The 21340-nt window shown below is 38.9% G+C and overlaps 2 protein-coding genes across 32 annotated transcripts in view; both read right to left on the reverse strand.

Annotated features, from left to right (window-relative positions):
- The window catches only part of IGHMBP2 (immunoglobulin mu DNA binding protein 2), a 556281-nt gene that overhangs the window by 349225 nt on the left and 185716 nt on the right, over positions 1–21340 (reverse strand). The gene's annotated exons all lie outside the window — the stretch shown is intronic.
- Positions 1–21340, reverse strand: part of PPP6R3 (protein phosphatase 6 regulatory subunit 3) — a 160169-nt gene that overhangs the window by 37520 nt on the left and 101309 nt on the right. For 28 of the 31 annotated variants that reach the window (XR_007719349.1, XR_007719348.1, XM_050758154.1 and 25 more), the window contains 6 exons: positions 14521–14650; positions 11795–11947; positions 9387–9536; positions 7311–7375; positions 4194–4309; positions 2387–2472 (listed from right to left, as the gene is read on the reverse strand). Coding sequence is in view for 29 of the 31 variants with exons in the window: in XM_050758154.1 (XP_050614111.1) it covers positions 2387–2472; positions 4194–4309; positions 7311–7375; positions 9387–9536; positions 11795–11947; positions 14521–14650 (700 nt within the window). In the remaining 2 variants the exon portion in view is untranslated. The remainder of the gene's footprint in view (positions 1–2386; positions 2473–4193; positions 4310–7310; positions 7376–9386; positions 9537–11794; positions 11948–14520; positions 14651–21340) is intronic. The other 3 variants (XM_050758157.1, XM_050758156.1, XM_050758148.1) reach the window with 1 other exon arrangement.

Raw genomic sequence — 21340 nt, forward strand, 5'->3', positions numbered from 1 at the left:
GGGAATAAGTAAGCTATTACTTAACTACCAATTCCAGTGATGAGTGTGTTAAGAAGGCAAGTGTAACTACCACATTTCAAACATGGGCACTCTTTTTCTATGTCACTTTTGCAAGGGTAAGGCCCACTGTATTTACCAAGTTGTGTTCATAATGATATTTACAATTGCATATTTTTCCTGAAACATGATACCCAACCCCACTGAGATACAGCTCGAAAACATTCTGGACAGGAAAATGAACGGCCTGGAGGATATGGTTAAAATCTCCTTGGTGCCTAGACCTACTCTATAAGCATATTAAACACTTGGAATCGCTGTAGCCCTCACAATACTACAAAGCAAAACTCCCTATTAGAAGGACTTCAGACTAAATGCAAGTGGTATTTAAGAAAGGGCTCGGGAACAAAGAATTGAAGAAGTCTTGAGATTCACCTGAAGTCTCAACAGACAGCAAAATTACGGAGTGGGGCTAACTCATCAGGGGATATAGGCAATGTTAAAGGGCTCTATAAATCTAACCACTTTTGCTATATAAGCCAACTTATCATTCTGTTTGACTTTAGATTATGTAGTCCGAGTATGATGGCAGAGAAGTAGAGCAAGCAAAGAAGAACTGAGACACAACCTGAGTGACAGATGGATGGAGCCCAAAATAATTTTTTCCAACACAGTCTACCAGGGGCTGAACGTTTTATTTGTTGCTGGATGACCACACCCTCCATGGGGATATATGTAATAACATTCACACACAATCCCAGAGCAGATCTGCTGACAGCATACTGTACAGTAAGTGAGCATTATCTGAATTGTAATGAAGTCCTTCTTTATTACAGAACTGCTCACAAGAGAAATACGCTTGAGCTACCTAAGATAAAAACGTTTATTTAAAAGTCTGGTAACAAGCTTAATTGGACATTTTTGACTTCTACCTTTTAAGCCAATCAAAGGATAATTTTTTAAAAAGTTTCCCAAACAAAATCAGAATATTACTAAATATTCCTTTATAAGTAAGAAACAAGACAAAAATTCCCTTAAAAAAGACTATATTGACTGCAAAGGAATCAACATGGGAACCTCTAAAATTAAGCGGTTTAACAACATGGGAGAGGACAATTTCACTCTACAAAAAAAACCCCTGATTATCCAGAACACTCAAGTTAAGCGAATATTCCAAGCATCTATCTACAATGGGTAAAACATTCATTAAAAATGACTTAACCCTTCCTTGATGACCCAGGGCTGTCAATACTAATGTCATTTTCTCTGCTGGGCTGTACTACACAGAGACACTCAGGCTATTAGGCCTTATGTCTATTTTAATTAAATGGCCTTTTAATAGTTATCTCAACTTCATAATTCTTCCAACTCTTAATACTTCCTAATTCTATCATTATACCCAGCTTAAAAAGTGTGGCTCTGTCGAGAGTCTGGAAAAAGACGGCCATATTTTTAGGTAATCCACAAAGTAGGAGGCACAGCCCTCCAGGGAGTGACACAGGAGGACCAAGTGGCTGCTCTCTGGCTTTCAGAACCTGCTTCCCTCTTGTTTCAGGCTGCCAGATCATTGAATTCCTAACAGTCAAGGTGTAACTGCGTACTAGGAATTCAAGACTGCCACTGCTAAATTTGAAATATAGAATTAAATGCCAAACACAAACACTTCAATGTCGAGTCACGTGCTGCTTCTGTCTAAGCCAAGGCCACCCCTCCTCGACTATCAGCTGGCATGTACTTGTAAAAGGAAATGCTTTCCCCATCTTTAAAAGCAGAAACAAAGCAATACTTACCTTAAAACTTAATCTGTTAAAAAACCAAAAAATACATTCCAAAGTCCAATATATTTTTTAAAAAATTATCAATGCCATTATTCCCTAGCTCAAAGTACCGATTCTGGTAAAAAATTTTAAAGCTGGGGTTTCAAAGTCATCTACAAAATACTCCCCCATTGGGAATGATCTAAAACAAGGGTATACTCAACTCAATAATATCAGAAAAATATCCAAATGAAATCTTTCGGTTCCTAAGCACCTAGGGTTATCAGCGGCATATGGCCACAAACCCAGCAGAATGAAAGGAAGGCAAGAGGGTTGTTCTATTGAGGTGCTTAGGCAGCAGGGCATGGAGGGAAATGGACACAAGTAGGATGTGGAGCAGAAATCAGTGGCTTCTCAATATCCTTCTGTCATCCCAGGCAGGTAATTAGGAGTAGACTAGACAAATGGGCAAGAATATTGTGACTACTGACCTCTCTTCCTGGTAAAGAGATAAGAACTTATCTTTGGCTCACAGTTACTAAGGCAAATGGAAGATCTTTTACATCTTTCTGAATAAATGGGCAAAGGCTAAGAGCACTGAAAAAATAAAAATGTAACCTTGTAAAACCTACTAGATCTACCGTGTTCCTCTTGTTAGTTTCTCCTAAGGAGCTTGTGCAGAATGTCTCCCATCGTTCCCTGACTTCGTCGGGAAGATCTTCAGAGAGAGAAAACCAAAACAGTATTAGCACCACAATGACCTCCACACAGACAAATAAAGTAAACAGGTAATATAAAAGTGGGCCTACTCACCTGGTTCATCAATGGTGAGCAGGCCCTATCAGCTGAGAAACTGGGTGACAGCCAGCCCAGTGCTCTTAGAGAAATGGAATTATTACACCTTCCATAGGCCCAAATCCCACAGACTTTCAGGAACCAGAATCCCCGTACCCAATGGTATAGGCTTGATTAGGCCAAGAGCCCTAAGGTAGCTCTGTGAACTTAACAAGTTTCTAACAATGTTCTGGTAGAAACTTTACCTGGAAAGTGTGTTTCTAACAAGCTTTTCTGAAAAAGGTGGTAGGTGTTTGAGAAGGTGTAGGGGTGAGGGGATCTTTTTCCACGGTGAAGTTTAGAAAATACTGCAAATGACAGCTCCTGTGCACTTTATTGAAATGCTCTCATTGGCACCTGGCCAATGAATGTTCCACAGAACCTAGTATGGCTTCTCAAATTGCTCTAAGATCATGTTTCCTAAATATTTTGTGTCATGGGCCAACATGGATACACATGTAAATAGTGAAATTCTACCTTCTTGAGAAATGTTAAAGAAAAGGATAAACAACTGCTTTCCTGAGAAAGTAAAACCGTGATGTAATTTTAGACGCCTAACTAAAGTTGTCATCTGATAATTCTGATTTAAAACAGCCATGCATATGTGCACACTCACACAAGTGTACACACGTACCACCTGGCAAGCAGCTTCCATAAAGGAAAGACTGATCTAAAAACTTAATGATATCACATGGCCATTTCTTCTTAGTTAGGACATAAAGATAAACTGTGTAGTGAAATGGCCCAAGGAAGAGTTTTATACCTCTTATACCTCTCTCAAGAAGTAAAATTACACAGCACTTTTTCCATCCCTGGGTGACAACTGTGCTTTTAGTGCACATTCAACAGGGAATAGCCTCTTGAACAAACAAACATTTTAAGAAAAAAACGGAAGGACTGGGAAATGATTTTAACTCTTCTGTACCATGGATGTTAAAGACTGTTCACATTCAGAATAGGTCTCAGGATTAGTAATCCTGTTGGGTACAAACACCCAGAGTACACAGAGCTCCTCATGCTCTCATTTTAGAAGAAGACTCATGGCTTGGGGCCAGTGTAAAAAGCATCCATACAATCTCTTCCAAATAAGCTGGGGCTGATTAAACTGAAATGCTATACAGAAAGAGTCCTTTAGAAGCCAATACCGCTCATTTCAGTGATAGCAAGAAATGCTGATAAATGCCCTAATATTCCAGTTAAAGAAACTTAATTCAGAGGCTATATAGAGGCCTTCAGAAAATAAAAGGCAAAATTATAGCTGAAGTGGCTCAACTGCTAGCATATGAGTACTTCACACTCACAATATTCAAAAGAATGATTCACCGAGCAACGCTCTTAAGAATGACAATAGGTGACTCTTGTATGCTGAATCCAGCCAAGCCTGCGAATGCTTAAGGAATGGTCTGTAACTATGTGAACAGCAATAGAGCCAAAAACTGACACTGTTCAAATACATTCTCAAGAACCTCATTCAAATAGATAATTTGCCAAATATAAAGAAGTTCCACAAATCACTATAAAAAATGCTACATGCATTTCTACTTGACCCTTAAATCCTTTCTGCAACCCAACAAAAACGTAATTCAAATTTCACCAATAACTTACCTTTGATAAGCTGCTGCACTAATGCACTGTTGGGGCCCTTATCAGTGCTATGCACGATACAGTTAGCTATCCTCGTCAGGTGTCCCATGTAACCATGCCTTCTTCCTCCCTCAGCCCTGATAAGAGGTAAAGGATAAATACTCAGATTCCTGATAGGATGAAGTGATGAAACACTCAGTAAGTGCTGCAGACTTTTAAGCAATCATTTTAAACACTGAAGGCACTGAAGAAGATGACAATGGACAGAAAAGAAAAGAAAAAGGAATGGAAGGTGCCAGAATATGACCATGCAGCATGGTCAGGGAGGGGTCTGAAATTGTCAAAGATTATATGGCAGCCTCAGTCAAGAGGCCACAATTTATTCAAATCTCAAAAACCATCACTCACTGTCAATAACACATTATCTTGTAAAAGATCAAATAAACATTCACTGATACCTAATGTTACCGTTAAAAATATCTTTTTTATGAAACGTTTTCAAACCTTAATCAGATTATAAGGAACTGAAGTGAGATTTCTGCTAGTTCATTTTCTTAAAAGATAGCAAATTTTTATTATGTCAATGAATAGAAATAATTATCTACCAAGGACATGTCTCAAGATATTAGCTGATTTGAGGACTTAGCCAAGATAGGAGACAGTCAACTGGTACTTGACCATACACCATTTTGAACATGTGCAAATAAACTTAGTCCTTGTCCTTTTCCAATTTAGGGTCTCATCTTCCCAACCACGATCAATCTTTACACTTAAATAAATTCGCATCAGGCCAGGCACAGTGGTTCACGCCTGTAATCCCAACACTTTGGGAGGCCGAGGTTGGTGGATCACTTGAGGTCAGGAGTTCAAGACCATCCTGGGCAACATGGCGAAATCCCATCTCTACTAAAAATACAAAAATTAGCCAGGCGTGGTGGTGCACACCTGATATCCCAGCTACTCAGGAGGCTGAGGCAGGAGAATTGCAAGAACCCAGGAGGCAGAGGTTGCAGTGAGCCAGTATTGTGCTACTGCACTCCAGCCTGGGTGACAAAGCGAGACTCCGTGTCTCTCTCTCTCTCTCTCTCTCTCTATATATATATATATACACACACACACACACATATATATAAAATAAATAAATTCATATCAATCTGAGTTATCTGCATATTTACAAAGTGCCAAGACTTTAAGCGCTATGAAATAAAAGATTTTGGGCTGCAGATAGCAGGGAACAAACACTGCAGAGATTTTTGCTTAGAGAGAGAAAAGCCTTTCAGGAGCAATAAGAAAAAAAAAACCATCCTATGCTTGAAGGCTTGCTTGGAAAATAAAGTATCTGCCAGAGAATCTTAGAGGGCTTAGGGGTGCCTAAGGGTAAGAAAGTACAGGGTTGATTATTTATTTAGAGACAAGACCTTGCTTGTCATCCAGGTTGCAGTGCAGTGGTGCAATCACAGCTCATGGCAGCTTCAAACTCCTGGGCTCAAGCAATTCTCTCACTTCAGCCTCTTGAGTAGCTGGGACTACAGGCAAGTACCACCACACCGGCTAATTTTTTGTAGAGCCAGGATCTCCCTATGTTGTCCAGACTGGTCTCTAACTCCTGGCTTCAACGAATCCTCCCATCTTAGCCTCCCAAAGCAGTGGGATTACAGGCGTCTACCACCGTGCCTGGCCAGGGTCAATCTGCACTGAGTTGCTCAGAATCTCTTTTAGTTCTTCAGTAAGATCCAGAGAGCCAGGTGTTACCTAGAGGCAACTTGGTCACTCTCCTGCACTCCCTCAAGTACACAAGTGAAAAAAAAAACAAAGGCCCACCTCCAAGGTGGTGAACGGCTTCAAATTGCTTCAGGCTGCTGTGCAAGGAGACAAGGAAAGTTCTTTCAGGATCCCTCCAGATGGAGGGAATGGTATTCACCAGGCCTCCAGAAAACGGGGCTCACCAGGAGAGCAGGGCACAAAGGATATTTCAGCCCTGGCCAGATGAGGAGCCAGCAAGAAAACTGGAGGTTGGGAAGGGCACACAGAAGCCAAGACAGAGTCAGACATACAACCAGAGATGTCGACTAGGCCACAAACAGCACCTTCAAAGAGCTCCATTTGGAAGAATGTAACTAAGGTCTACCAGTACTAGCCCCTTGTCACAAACAAAAAAAATACCAATTTCCCACACGAAGCCAAATCAAAACCCCAGCAGTGCTTATTAAACAATTAAAAAAAAATCACACCTCAAAAAGTAAGGCTGACTCCCAAGAGTCATCTAGCTTTCCTGGAGACACAGAGACACATAACAAGAATGCTAGGAAATGATCAACTACAAAGGACCATGAGAGAAATTTTGGGGGTGACAGAAATGTCTTGATTGTGGTGGTGGTGGTGGTGGTGACTTCAGGCATCAGTCAGAATTCCTAGGAATGCACACCCACAATGAGCTTTACCATGTAAGAATCATATCTCAATAAACCTGTCTTGAAAACAAACACAGAAGCATGCCTTGAGAGTGTTTCCCAAACAGGCCCTTATGCCGCCATGCTTCAGAATCTACGGGAGGACATACAGGCTCCCAGAGCACTAAAGAGGAATGCTGTTACAGACAACACCTGTAAGAAAAAGTTTTGTGTAACGAAGCTACTTACATGTATCAACTAACACTTCATATAATCTTGCCAATCAGCTAACAAACATTTTCTAAAAAGAAAATACTCAGCAATTTTTTCCTCTAGGTCCGTGTACTAAGCAACTCTTCTCTACAATGAAAATACGTATGTAGTACGATCTGTTCTAAGTATAAGGTGACCAGGACAAATACACTAAGTTGAATCATCAAGGACTTCACTTAAACCTTCTAACTCTTAGAACAATAGCCATTCAAAAAGGACCAGGAAGTTTCAAAGGCAGCACAGAGGTGGGGAACACTCCAAACTCACTGGTTTTGCCCCCAAAACGAGAGGACCTAACAAGAAGTTATTAATATTATAAAAATAACTGTTACAATGAAATAAGCTGGGGAAAAGTTTAAATTGTAAAATGGCCAGTATCATGTAATTATTTCCATTTTTTTTCTGACTAGGGCAAGGAGGTATTATTTTCTTCATATTACCAAACTGAATTCCTTTCAAAAAACAATTTACTTACTGTTTCTTCTCATTCATTTCCCAGGCTTCAAGTATTCGTTCTATTAATTGACATTTTTGGAAAAGCTGAATAAAAAAGAATATTCCAGTTAACACTTCAAAGCATTGAAACTTTTTTTTTTTTTAATTATACTTTAAGTTCTAGCGTACAAGTGCACAACGTGCAGGTTTGTTACATATGCATACATGTGCCATGTTGGTGTGCTGCACCCATTAACTCATCGTTTACATTAGGTATATCTCCTCCTAATGCTATCCCTCCCCCCCCACAATAGGACCCGGTGTGTGATGTTCCCCTTCCTGTGTCCAAGTGATCTCATTGTTCAATTCCCACCTATGAGTGAGAACATGTGGTATTTGATTTTCTGTTCTTGCAATAGTTTGCTCAGAATGATGGTTTTCCAGCTGCATCCATGTCCCTACAAAGGACACAAACTCATCCTTTTTTATGGCTGCATAGTATTCCATGGTGTGTATGTGCCACATTTTCTTAATCCAGTCTGTCACTGATGGACATTTGGGTTGATTCCAAGTCTTTGCTATTGTGAATAGTGCCACAATAAACATACATGTGCATGTGTCTTTATAGCAGCATGACTTATAATCCTTTGGGTATATCCCCAGTAATGGGATGGCTGGGTCAAATGGTATTTCTAGTTCTAGATCATTGAGGAATCACCACACTGTTTTCCACAATGGTTGAACTAGTTTACAGTCCCACCAACAGTGTAGAAGTGTTTCTCCACATCTTCTATTTCTCCACATCCTCTCCAGCACCTGTTCTTTCCTGATTTTTTAATGATTGCCATTCTAACTGGTGTGAGATGGTATCTCATTGTGGTTTTGATTTGCATTTCTCTGATGGCGAGTGATGATGAGCATTTTTTCATGTGTCTGTTGGCTATATGAATGTCTTCTTTTGAGAAGTGTCTCTTCATATCCTTTGCCCACTTTTGGATGGGGTTGTTTGTTTTTTTTCTTGTAAATTTGATTGAGTTCTTTATAGGTTCTGGATATTAGCCCTCAGAACTCTAGGTTAAAGAGAATAGTAGTATGCATAATCTAGCAAGCTAAATGTTGCTAAACCAAATGCAATGTGATAATCTACTGCAGACCCTCAGAACACCACAGGGATTCAAATCAGGATCCACACCCTCCACAGAACATCTACGGGAAACTCAGTATTACAGGTAGTGCAGTTAACCTGAAGCAAAACCAGGTTTTATTAGCTGTGAAAATTCAGACCAGAAATATAAAACCTGAACTAAATTAAAACAGAATAAAGAAAACTATGCCTTGGCAAAAATTTAACTTAGAATCCAAAGTAATACTAGTACTTTTAAAATGTGAGCAAGTCTTACTTCCAGATGAACATGACTGCATTAATATTAAACACAGGTGGATTTTGCCCAAATTCTGCAAGTCAGAGACAACTGCTGCGGGCTGCAATAATGGAATGTGCAGTGCTAATTCTTCTCAGGTGTCATTTGTCTTTCCCATCAACTTCACTGTTCCAAGCTAGCCTTTTCTACATTTTAGGTTTGCAAGTAAACTAAGCGTGGGCTAGAAATTTTTAAAGTACCATAGAACTAACAAGCAAGAAAAAATCTGAAGACTGACTTAGTAAAATTATCTCATATTTGACAGAAGAGAAAAAGAGACCCCAGGAAGAGACTCTCAACATCACAAAGAACTCAATTCTCCTGACTTTCAGTCAACATATTCAGCAAAGAAAGTATACTCTGGTCTGCCAAATAATAGTGCGAATGTTTTCTATAGTATTTAAATATCTGTGATTCTTCAAATCATCAAAATATTTGTATATCTTCAAACCTATTAATTTTATCAAATAAAGAGGCCACTTAGCTTTTTTCTCACAAGACAGTTCATTTAATAGTTATTTGTCCAGTACTTGATTTATATAACGATTGGTTAAACATGAAACAAACATGATAGTTAAATATTTAGACTCTGAAATCTAACCTCAAGCCCTTAAACCTCAATTCATACCACAGTCAAGTGGAAAACTGCTCTAACCAGGAGAGAGTGGGAGAAAAATGAGACCAAATAAGCTTACATGTTTTAATAACAAATTATCACCAGTGGAGTCTTGATCAGTAATTGTGGCATTTTCTGTGTTTTCAAATGGACTTGCAAGAATCAGTGCAATACAAATTTCCACTTGTGTATGCAAAAAGTTATTCCATGTATATTTGAAGAACATGTTCTACAAGAAAGAAAAACCATGTTTTATTTGGTTACCTCAATGTTTAAGCCAATACTTTAATACATTTATAGAGGAGTGATTTAATAAAGTAAAAATGATGTGCTCTCAGTCCAAAAGGACCAATTAAAAGGAACACGAGTTCACATCATTAGTACTTGCATAACCAGAGTTTCATTTTCTGTGGTTTCAGTTACCCATAGTCAACCATGATCTGAAAATAGGTGAGTATAATACAGTAAGACAGGCTAATGCAAGAGATGACACTCACATAACATTCATTACAGTATAGTATTATAATTGCTCTACTTTATTATAGTTATTATTAATCTCTTCCTGTGCTTAATTTATAAATTAAACTTTGTTACAGGTATGTATAGGAAAAACACATAGTATATATATATAGGGTTAGGTATCTGTGGTTTTGGGCATCCAAACGGGGTCTTGGAAGGTATCCCTCATAAATAACGGGGACTACATGGGGATGTGAAATACTGCTTTAGAGCCTAAATGGCATGCTATCTGCTTATGTGACATGCCAAAACTGGCATGGAATCTAGTAAAAAACCAACGACAAACATACAAAGACAAGAGAACGTTTCTCCAAGAGAAAGGGAGTATCATTTTTGTTTTCAAAGCAACTAACACAAATACTAAGTGTGGTAAATTTTCTATAATTTTCAAGAAAATTTATAAGAATTTCATTTTGATGCAACAAATATTTACTGCTTTGTGCACGGTATTGTACGAGATGCAATATGGCAGACTGAGGTACACAAAAATATGGTCCACAATCTTGAGGTGCTCATGACTCAACTGTGGCATACAAAAACTAGAACTATCAGCAAAAACAAATGGTACGAGAGGCAGCAACGTGAATTTCCTGGAAGTACAAGGGTTTTCAAATTACTTGAAAAGGTAATAGCAATTCAAAAGGTAAAGAATTTCTAAAAGCACAAAATGCATCAAGCATGTATTTAGGAAATGGTTGGATCTGGTAATCTAATCTCAGAATGAAAAAGTAATGAATGACTCCTCCAGTAGTCTCATCAAATTAAGTCTCATCAAAAGGAGTCCTTAAGATTAACAGAATAAATTAACAATAACTGTACACTTTTATTAGTAAAATTAAAGACTAGTGATTAATGACTTCGCAGTTATATTCCCAGAATTTTATATACTAGAAGGTAAGACAAAAACTACGTCCCCAGAGGGCAATGACCATGCTAGCTATCAAAAAAATGGTGATTCTTTAAATCTTCATCTCTTTTTCCAAATTGCTCCTGTTTTCTATGCTCTATACTGATTTAACCCAAAGCTGAAATCTAACAAAAATATCTCACTGATGCTAGGAATCATAATGATGTGGCTGATAAAGCACATATGAGTTTGAAATTGGGTGAATTCAAATCTTGGCTTCACCACTCACTAGCCGATGGAACGTATCCTCTCTGGGCATGATCTGAAAAACATATCCTCCCTCTCACTGTAATGTTCACCTGGCTGTCCTGGAGATCACCCAGGATCACATGAATAGTGTACAGAAGATGAACATTACAATGCCCGTCATAAAGTGAACAAACATCTCCTTTGAAACACCCCCAAATCTCCCCCAAATATATGATGTGACCAGATGTCTTGTGAAACCTGCTAAAGGGTTAACCCTCATGCTTTCTGTGCTGTGGGTGGCAGCACAGAGAGAAGCATGGGCTCCAGAGCTGGGCCTGTGGATTCTAAGCACAAACTCTGAAACTGGGGAATTCAGGGGTCAGGGAGACCTAAATCACCCCTGGGCTTTCCCTTCTCCTTCCATCAATAAGCACGCTAATAACTGTCTCAAGGAAGAGTCAATCCAGACTCAAATCAATTAAGACCATATGGCATCAGGTACATTATACAGATACCTCCCAGTGGCAAGAAGATAAAGGTTTGTCCCCTCACTAAATACGAACAGAAAACAATGCTGCACCCAGCAGTCATCGTCCACGAGACGGAGCACAAGGGAAAGGCCGATGTCTCTTAATCATCTTCAAAATCCTGTGTTACAATTCTTTATACAAAGCAACAGTAGATGCCTAGTGAACAATTATAAGCATTCAAAATTTATGATAAACTCAAGGCAAAAACTACATAAAACACCATTTATGCTCAGACCAAGAAAAGTCACTGACATATTGTAAATCTGTAAGGTTGTAACTTGGTTAAATTTCCATGAAGTATCAATGGCAAATTAAAATGTCTGTGAGCAGGGAAAATCTCACCAATATGACTCCAATGCTATTCAGCTCCATAAGGTCCCCATTTATACTGCTGGTATTGGTTTGAAGCAGGCTGGATATCAATCTAATGACATTCAACCGGGTATTCCCCACAGGAGGATCCAGCACACCCCATGTGGTCTTCATCACACTTTTCTGAAGAAGAAAAAGCTTTCCAATTAAATTCAGTTAAATGAACAAAGCAAATGGTGTATTTGCTAAGACATGACTCTAGTTTAAATCCTGCAAACAACATGGCCTTAATTTTACACCTGAAACAAAATCTAAAGTTGCTCTTGATATCTTTCAGATACAATGAAATAACCAAGCAGGAAAAAGGAAAAAAAAGCAAGTAATTTCCCTGGACCATAAATTTTATAAGAAATCAAGTATCTCCCTGCCTCAACATTCCAAGCTGTCATGAGAAGAAAGCAGAAGGCTGCAGAATACCCTAGGAAAAAGCACAATATTTCAAAATCTGACCAGAAATCTAAACTAAAAGAAGTTATGGCCGGGCACAGTAGCTCATTCCTATAATCCCAGCACTCTGGGAGGCCGAGGCAGGTGGATCACTTGAACCCAGGAGTTTGAGACCAGCCTGAGCAACATGGTGAGACCCTGTCTCTACAAAAAATACAAAAATTAGCCAGCCATGGTGATGCACACCTGTAGTACCAGCTACTCAGGAAGATGAGGTGGGAGAATCACCTGGGCCTGGGGAAGTTGAGGCTGCAGTGAGCTGTGACTGTGCCACTGCACTCTAACCTGAGGAACAGAGTGAGACACTGTCTCAAAAAAAAAAAAAAAAAAAAAAAAAGGAAGACAGAAGAAAGAAGGAGGAGGAGGAGAAGGAGGAGGAGGAAGAAAGAGAAGGAGGAAGGAGGAAGAGGAAGAAAGGAAGAAGAAAAAAGAGAAAGAGGAAGAAGAAAAAAGTAGTAGTAGTGGTAGTAGTGGTGGTGGTAGTGGTAGTGGTAGTAGTTGCTACAAGTGGTTTTGGAATACAATCCTCAGTCTGAGCCAAATCTGTGATAAAAATGCAAATTCAGACGTTGCCTCTGGATCACAAACCTGAAATGTGATCATTCTAAACCTGTTCTTGTCCATCAACAGGAGTTTCTATAGTCCGAAATCACAAAAGACAGAAGCAGAACATTTCCTAACTTTAGAAGTCTGAGAGCAAGGGTGGCATGTCACACCCTAGGTCAGGCTGCCCTTTCTGCCCTTCCCCATCCACATCAACAGCCTCGCTCCCTCTGGCTCCCACCCTCCCGAGGACTGACAGAGCTGTAAGGCCCACGGTTCTGCTCTCTATGGAAAACAGCTCTAATTGGCAGGCTTTGTAAAAAACTTCATGGATCTACTTACAGACACATCACATAGTAAAACCAGGTGCAAAGAGAACTCACTCAGTCCTCGCAGTAACAGGGAAGCCCAAACAAGACCCTGCCTAATACTTTTGAATCGGGGCCAAGAACCAGATGCCACCTGTTGGTCCACCCAGAAAGAAGATGGGCAGGCCACCTAAGACACAGGTTGGGCCCTTCCTCACACACCTTCTTCCCTGTCAGATCCTTCTCCCACCTCTGTCTTCCATTTGTGATGTTCTATCCTCTTCTAAATCTTTTCTTTTTCTTTCCTTACTGTTTTTCTTCCCAGGACTGGCACGAAGGATGATCACTGTCAAACACCAACAGAGGCACCTTCCCTAAGGGCGAGCACCAACACTATGGTCCACATTCAACACAGGCTGAATGCAGATAAGAAGATGTGGCTGGAATGGAACCAGCAGAACAACGCAAACTCTTGAGCGCAGCGATGGAACCACGACCTGCTAACCAATGGCATCGGGTATCTGAAAAGATGATCTGAAGCTCAACTAGACTCCCTTGGTTATGTAAGTTATCCTGTACTCCCACAACTCCAAATAGTTAAATAAACAGAAAACATCTAATTTAGAAGTGAGAAACTAGTATTCTGAATTCTCAATAACTCACACAGTAGATAACCACAGAGATACACACTATATGGGACACCAGATTCAATGACATAGGGCAGAAAAAAAAGGAAACTTAAGAACTGTTGCTGGGAACAGAAATCGCACGGAACTGAATCTTCCAACCTAGACTCCAAACGCAAGTGATTCTTCCCCTTATCTAAATCTGTACCAATCCAAGGGGTGAAAGAACACCGTTTATAGACTGCTGACAAAACTCTTGTGGGTCTTCACTGAGGAAACAGTCATTTTAAAATTAGCACATGGGAGGCTCTGTACTGAAAAACCTCCAAGTCATATTCTCTCCAAATTGTACACTAACTTCAACCTACTCTTTCTTAAATAAGGTCGACTGTACATCAGACATATACTGCTCCAACTCTGAATAAGAAAACACAATTTCAAAGATCAGTTTCTGAAAGATTAGCTTTTCCTGAAACATTCAAAAATAATATGTTATGCTACAAGAAGAAAATTCTTTTTTCTTTATTGGCATGTAAGTACCCAAGAATTCACAGAAGAATGAAAAGGTAAACTTCCTCAGCAGATGAATATTTTGTTTAATTCTCCATTCTCCACTCAAAAGCAGTAAAAATCACTGACGGTGTTACCTTTTCACACATTTGGTACATGCAGACCGCAGCCAGTTCTGCCACTCCTAAGGCCCATATACATTCGAATGACTGTGTCAACCGAATTACTGGCTGGGCAGCCATGCTTAAGATAGCTCCCCTACCTTGGGTGGCTCCAGCAGGAGTTCATGAAAAGATCCAAGTCTTCCTCTGATGGCTTCTAGAACACTCTTGTTTACTGAACAAGCTGAATGGCTCATGCCTGGTGGGCAGATTTCTATATGGCCTTCGAATCTTGAAACAAAGCAAGGTAATTTTAGTTATTATAATTTCAGAACAAATCATTCAAGGTTACCAACCATGTATGTCTTTACTTAGTGATTATATAATAATGGCTATATCAACATTTCTGGCTGTGGGAAGAAAGGCTAGGAAGAAAGCATAATGAGGCAGAAGAGGGTTAATAAAACCTCAGCCTCTATAACCTGCAACCCAAACAGCTACAGTATCAGGTAAGAAATTACATGTTATTTCTTCCCATTCTAAACGTTGTAAGTTCCTCTAACTGACCAGGAAATTTAGAGCAAAAGGAATCCAGTCTCTGGATTATAGGGCACCCCACACTGCCTGCCAGTTTGGTTTGTTATTAATGAACAGGCCTATACTTGTTCCATACAGTTTTTCTTAGATAATCAACATTATTTCCTATTTAAAAGGTTTAAATTATTCTACACAAAGCTCATCTATGCTCACTATAACCTACTTCTTACAGGAAAACAATTATAGGTGGAATGAGAGTTGGGTAAATACTCAAGGATAGGAATGCTGGGTGACATTAAAAATGTTTAACTTTCTAAGAACTGACAAATATTTCTACGAAGTGGCTGTATTCCCACTTTGCATTCCCAACAGTAATGTGTGTGACTTCCAGCTGCCCTGCATACTGCACTGAGTACTGTCTATTCTGTTTGTCTGCTTTAGCTAAGTAGTGGGCTGAATGATGCTCTCCTACCCAAAACATATGTTCACATCCTAATATGCACAGCCTGCAAATATCACCTCGTTTGGAAAAAAAGATCTTTGAAGATGAAATTAATTAAAGATCTTGAGATGAAAGAATATCCTAGATTATCCAGGTGGGCCTTAAATGCCATCATAACTACCTTGGAAGAGAGAAGAGGCAAGACAGACACAGAGGGGAAAGCAATGTAAAGAGGATGCAGAGAGATCACAAGCCATGGAATGCCAAGAACTACTAGAAGCTAGAAGAGGAATGCCTAAGCATCTCTGAAAGGAATTCAGCACCATCAACACCTTGATCTTAGACTTCTAGGACTCAGAACTGTGAGAGGATAGATTTCTGTTTTGTTGTTGTTTCCTGGGCTCAAGTGATCCTCCTTCCTCAGCCTCCTAAGTAGGTGTACAGGCACATGCCACCATGCCTGGCTTTTTGTTTTGTTTTGTTTTGGTAGAGATGGGGCCTTCTCAAGTGATCCTCCCGCCTCAGACTCCCAAAGTGCTCAGCATGAGCCAACACATCCAGCCTAGGTATTCTTCATATACCTGGATATAAGTCTCTTCTCACACATTATCAATATTTTCTGGCAGTCTGTGGCCTGTCTTTTAATTTTCTTAACAGAGTCTCAGAGCACAATTTTAAAATTTTAGTGTAGTCTGAGTTGTCAATTTCTGTTTTATGAATTGGGTTTTGGCAATATATCTGAACAATCTCTACATAACTCTGAGACAAAGATTTTCTTCTATTTTCTTCTAGAACTACGAGTTTTATGTCTAGTTCCATCATCCATTTTGAGTTAATTTTTGCATAATCTGCAAAATACATATCAATGTCCAACTTTTTGCATAAAATACCTAACTGTTCAGGACCATTTATTGAAAACACTGTCCTTTCTCCACTAAAATGCCCCCATGCCTCTGTCCAAAACCTCCTGATCACAGGGGTGGGTCTACCTCTGGACTTTGCTCTGTCCCAGTGATCTGTACATCTATTCTTCACTACACCGTCCTGATTACTGTCACTTTGTATTCAGTCTCAAAATCAGAGTGTGAGTCCTCTAATTTTGTTTTCTCTTGCAAAATTGTTTTGGCGACTGTACTTACTTAGATTCTCGTGCAAGTTTTAGAATTCACTTGTTGATTTCTAAAAAATCCTCCTTATAATTTGTCTGGAATCACATTGGATCTACAGGTCCCTTTGGGGAGAAGTGACATCTTAACAATATTGAGTGTTCTACTCCATGAACAGAGTATTTCTCTCCATTTATGTAGGTCATCTTTGATTTCATCAATATTCTATAGTTTTGGGGCATTAAACCTTGCACACATTTTGTTAGGTTTGTATCTTAGTATTTCCTTTTCTCTATGCTATAAAAAATAATACTTTGAAAAAATTTCAAATTCCAATTGTTCATTCTTAGTACATAGAAATGCAATTAATTTTTGAGTGTTGACTTCATACTTGCAATCTTGCTAAATGTATTTGTTAGTTCTAGGAGTATGGTTTTTTTTTCTTTAATGTTCTTTAGGATATTCTACAAAGACAATCCTGACATCTGTGAACAGAAGCAGTCTCACACCACCCCTTCCACTCTGAATGTCTTTTCTTTCTTTCCTGCCTTACTATTCTTGCCTGGACCACCAGCATGGCTTGAATAAGAGTAGTGATGGTGAATATGCTTGTTATGTTCCCCAGTTTCAGAGAAAATCACTTCGGTCTTTAACTATTAATAACTATGTTAGTTATGGGATTTTTAAAAGAGGGCTTGGCCAGGCACTGTGACTCAAGGCTGTAATTCTAACATTTTAGGAGGCCAAGATGGGAGAACCACCTAGGGCCAGGAGTTCAACACTAGCCTGGGCAATATAGACTCCATCGCCACAAAACATTAAAAAAATTTGGCTGGACATGATAGCTTGTGCCTATAGTCCTAGCTACTTCAGGAGGCTAAAGTGGGAGGATCACTTAGGCCCAGGAGATCAAGTCAGTAGTAAGCTACGATTGTGCCACTGCACTCCAGTCTGAATGGCAGATCTTATCTCAAAAAATATAAATAAAATGAAAGAGGGCTTTATCAGTTTTCATCCAAGTTCCCTTCTATTACTAATTTGCTGAGATGTTTTATCATAAAGGAATTTAACAAAATGATATGGTTTTTCTTCATTGATCTGATGTGATCAGATCTGTTGTCTGTTGATGTGAAGATTTTTGAAGGATGAATGAGCCTTGCATTCCCAAGACAAACCACACTTTGTCGTGATATGTATTATCCTTACAATATACTGTTAGACTTGATTCACTCATATTTTCTTGAGGAATTTTACATTTCAGCTCTTGTGGCATCTTGCTACTTGCAGTCGGCCCTCTGTATTCACAGGTACTACATCCACTGACTCAATCAACTGTAAATGAAAAATATTCAAAGAAAGCTGGGCGAGGTGGTTCACCTAGTCCCAGCAACTTCAGAGGCTGGGGCGGAAGGATCACTAGAGGCCAGAAGTTCAAGGCCAGTCTGGGCAACATAGTGAGACTGCATCTCTAAAAAAAGGTGGAAAAAAAAAATGCCAAACAAAAAATAATACTATTTAAAATAATAAAAGAGCATAACATATATCATTTACACTGTATTACACATAAGTAATCTAGAGATGATTTAAAGTATACGGGAGGATATGTGTAGGTTATATGCAAATACTATGCCATTTATGAGACTTGAGCAACCGCAGATTTTGGTATGCATGGGAGTACTAGAACCAATCCTTAGCAGATACAGAGGAACAAATCTAGTTTTTGTTCCCATGATTTTGTGTAGTTTAGTCTAGTTTCAAAGTGATGCTGGCTACATAAAATGAGTTGGAAAGAGTTCTCTCTTCTATATTCTGACAGAGTTCTTCCATCTTTGGTAGACTTCACTAATGGAGCCCATCAAGGCCAGGAGTTTTCTTCGTTGAAGGTTTTAAATGTAAGTTCAATTTCTTCAACTGATATGGGGCTGCTCAGGCTACCTGCTTCTTCTTCAGTCATCTTTGGCAATTATTTCCATCGCATATAAACTGCTGAATCTGTTTAATGCATTGTTTGTAGTATTCTCTTATTATTCATCTAAAGTCCACAGGAAACAGTGTTAAAGTTCAAAGGACACAGTCATTCCTATTATTTGTAATTTGTCTCTTTTCTATTCTTTTCCTAATCTGGATGGAAGTTTATCAATTTTATTGATCTTTTCAAAGAACCAGCTTTCGGTTTCACTGATTTTCTGTATTATTTTTCTCATCTCAAGTCCACTGACTTCTGCTCTGAATTTTATTATTTCTTTCCTTCTGCTTGCCTTGGGTTTGCCCTGCCTTTACCTTTAATTTGTAAGGCAGGAGCTTAGATCATTGATACACATTCTTTCTTCTTTTCTAACATAACCACTTAATGTTATAAATTTCCTTCTACTGCTTTAACTGCATTCCACAAATTCTGACAAGTCCTATTTCCATTATCAATTAGCTCAAAATACTTTCTCTCATTTTCTTTGTCATTTCCTCTATGACACTTGGATTATTTAGCAGTGTGTTAATTTTCAAGTATTTGAGGCTATTTCAGAAATCTTTTTTATTGATTTCTACTTTAAACAAAGTATAGTCTAAATACAAATGTTACATGATTCTTATTTTAAATTTATTAAATTTGTTTTATTATGAGAAACTGGTCTCGTTATCAGCAAATTCCTACGTTGAAATTCTAACTCCCAATAAGATGGTATTAGGAAATGGGGCCCTCAGGAGGTAATTAGGTCATGAGGGTAGAGCCCTCTAAATGGAGTAAGTATCCTTATCAGAAGAAACAGAGTTTGCTTCCAATCTCTCTGCCACGTGAAGCCATATTAAGGTAGTAGCTGTCTGAAAACCAGGAGGGAAGCCTTCACCAGACACTGGATCTGCCAGTGCCTTGATGTTGGACTTCTCAGTCTCCAGAACTGTAAGAAATAAATGATGTTTAAAGCCACCTAGTCTATGGCAGTTTTTTATAGCAGCCTGAGCTAAGACACTTGGTAAGCTTCATGTACACCTGAAAAGAATGTGCATTCTGCTGCTGCTAGGGGAGTGTTCTACAAGTCTCAATTAGGTCAAGCTGATTGCCAGCGTTAAGTCTTCTGCATTCTTAATGACCTTCTGTCTAAATGTTCTCTCGACTTCTACAGAGTAATTTTATAAATACACAAAAAACGATGGTACAGAGTTCCCATAGAAGCCACACAGTTTCTTTCCCCTATTAACATATTAGTATTGTACGTCACAATTAATGAACCAGTATCGATACATGAAATACATACTTTATGTAGCTATCCTTAGTTTTTAACCTAATGTCTTTTCTCTGTTCCAGATTCCCATCCACGATACCCATTATATTTAGTTTATATTTAGTTGTCAAGTCTCCTAAGCCACTTCTTGGCTGTAACAGACTTTGTTTTTACCTACCTTCACAGTTTTGAGTAATGGTCAGGTATTTTGCAGAATGTCCCTTGACTGGAACATTCTGGAGTTTTTCTTATGGTTATGGTTTTTTGAGAGAAAGATTACATGGGTAAAGTGTGATCTTTAATACATCATATCAAGAGTATATGCTGTCAACAAAACATTGGCTACTGGCTTTTCTTCTGGGACAGGGTTTCCCTCTGTCATCCAGGCTGCATGCAGTGTAGTAACCACAGCTCACTGCAGCTTTTCCAGGATTAAGCGATCCTCTCACCTCAGTTACCCAAACTGCTGGAGTTTCAGGCGTGAACCAATGAGCTTGGCTCTAGCAATTAACTGAATATCTGGCTGAGGTAGTGTTTGCCAGGTTTTTCCACTGTGAAGTTACATTTTTAATTCTCTTTTTCCCATACTGTACTCTTTAGAAGGAATTATGCACAGTCCACACTTAGGAGTAGAGAGTGCTATTCTACCTCCTTGAAGATGAAGTACCTACGTAACCTATTTGGAATTCTTCTACATGGGAGATCTGTCTCCTTTTACCCATTTATATATGTATTTTATAATTTGGGCTTTAACACAAAATGAGTTTATTACACAACTTATTCTGGCTTTGACCATTGCGAACTCTATTTAGTTGGCTCCAATGTCCCAATAACAGCTGCCATTATTTGGGGGTTTTAATTTTTTTTTTTTTTTTTTTTTTTTTTTTTTTTTTAAATTTTGAGGATTTCCTTATTTTCTGGTACTGTAAGTTGTTTCAGACTTACATGTTTCTTGCCCTGGTCACAGAACCAGCCAATTCTCTGAGGAGCTCTGGTTCCTTTTATTGGAGAACAGTAATAGAAACCAAGATTCTGGGCACTTGCATTTGCTCCTGGAGGCACGTCATTATTGCTGGGACTTCTCGGCTCACAAGTATCTTTTTTGTTTAACTCTTCATACTTCAGTATGGATACTTTCTAAGGTCCTATGATGATTCTCTTCTCAACTATGTCAACTAAGCCCAAAGGCATTCTTCATTTCTGCTGTTTTTCATTTCTAGCATTTCCATAGGCTCTTACATCTCTCTGCTAATATTCTTCATCTATTCATATATTTTCCACTTTTCCCACAAGTCTTTAACATAATCATATTTACATTTAAATTATCTGACAGTTCCAACATTTTTGAATCTAGTTCTACTGATTGCTTTTTCCCTTGACAGTTTGTTGGCGTTTTTATCTTGTTTCTTGTAATTTTTGGTTGATAGACGGACATCTTACATAAAAACTGATGTAAATAGCATTTATATAAGAATGAACATGTCTCTTTTCTAGGTCTTAAGTGTGGGGATTTGAATCAATCTAGTCATCTGCAGAGCTAGGTTTGGGCTTTGTTGTTACTATGATTTCTCAAGGTGCACTAAGAACTTCAAGTCTGTCTCAAGTTACTTGGTGTTTATGGCTAAGGCCAGTTTGCCAGGTGTCTCTCACTGTCTGCTCTGCCCATCAGCTGAGGTCC

This window comes from Macaca thibetana, chromosome 14 (assembly GCF_024542745.1).
Source record: "Macaca thibetana thibetana isolate TM-01 chromosome 14, ASM2454274v1, whole genome shotgun sequence".
NCBI lineage: Eukaryota > Metazoa > Chordata > Mammalia > Primates > Cercopithecidae > Macaca > Macaca thibetana.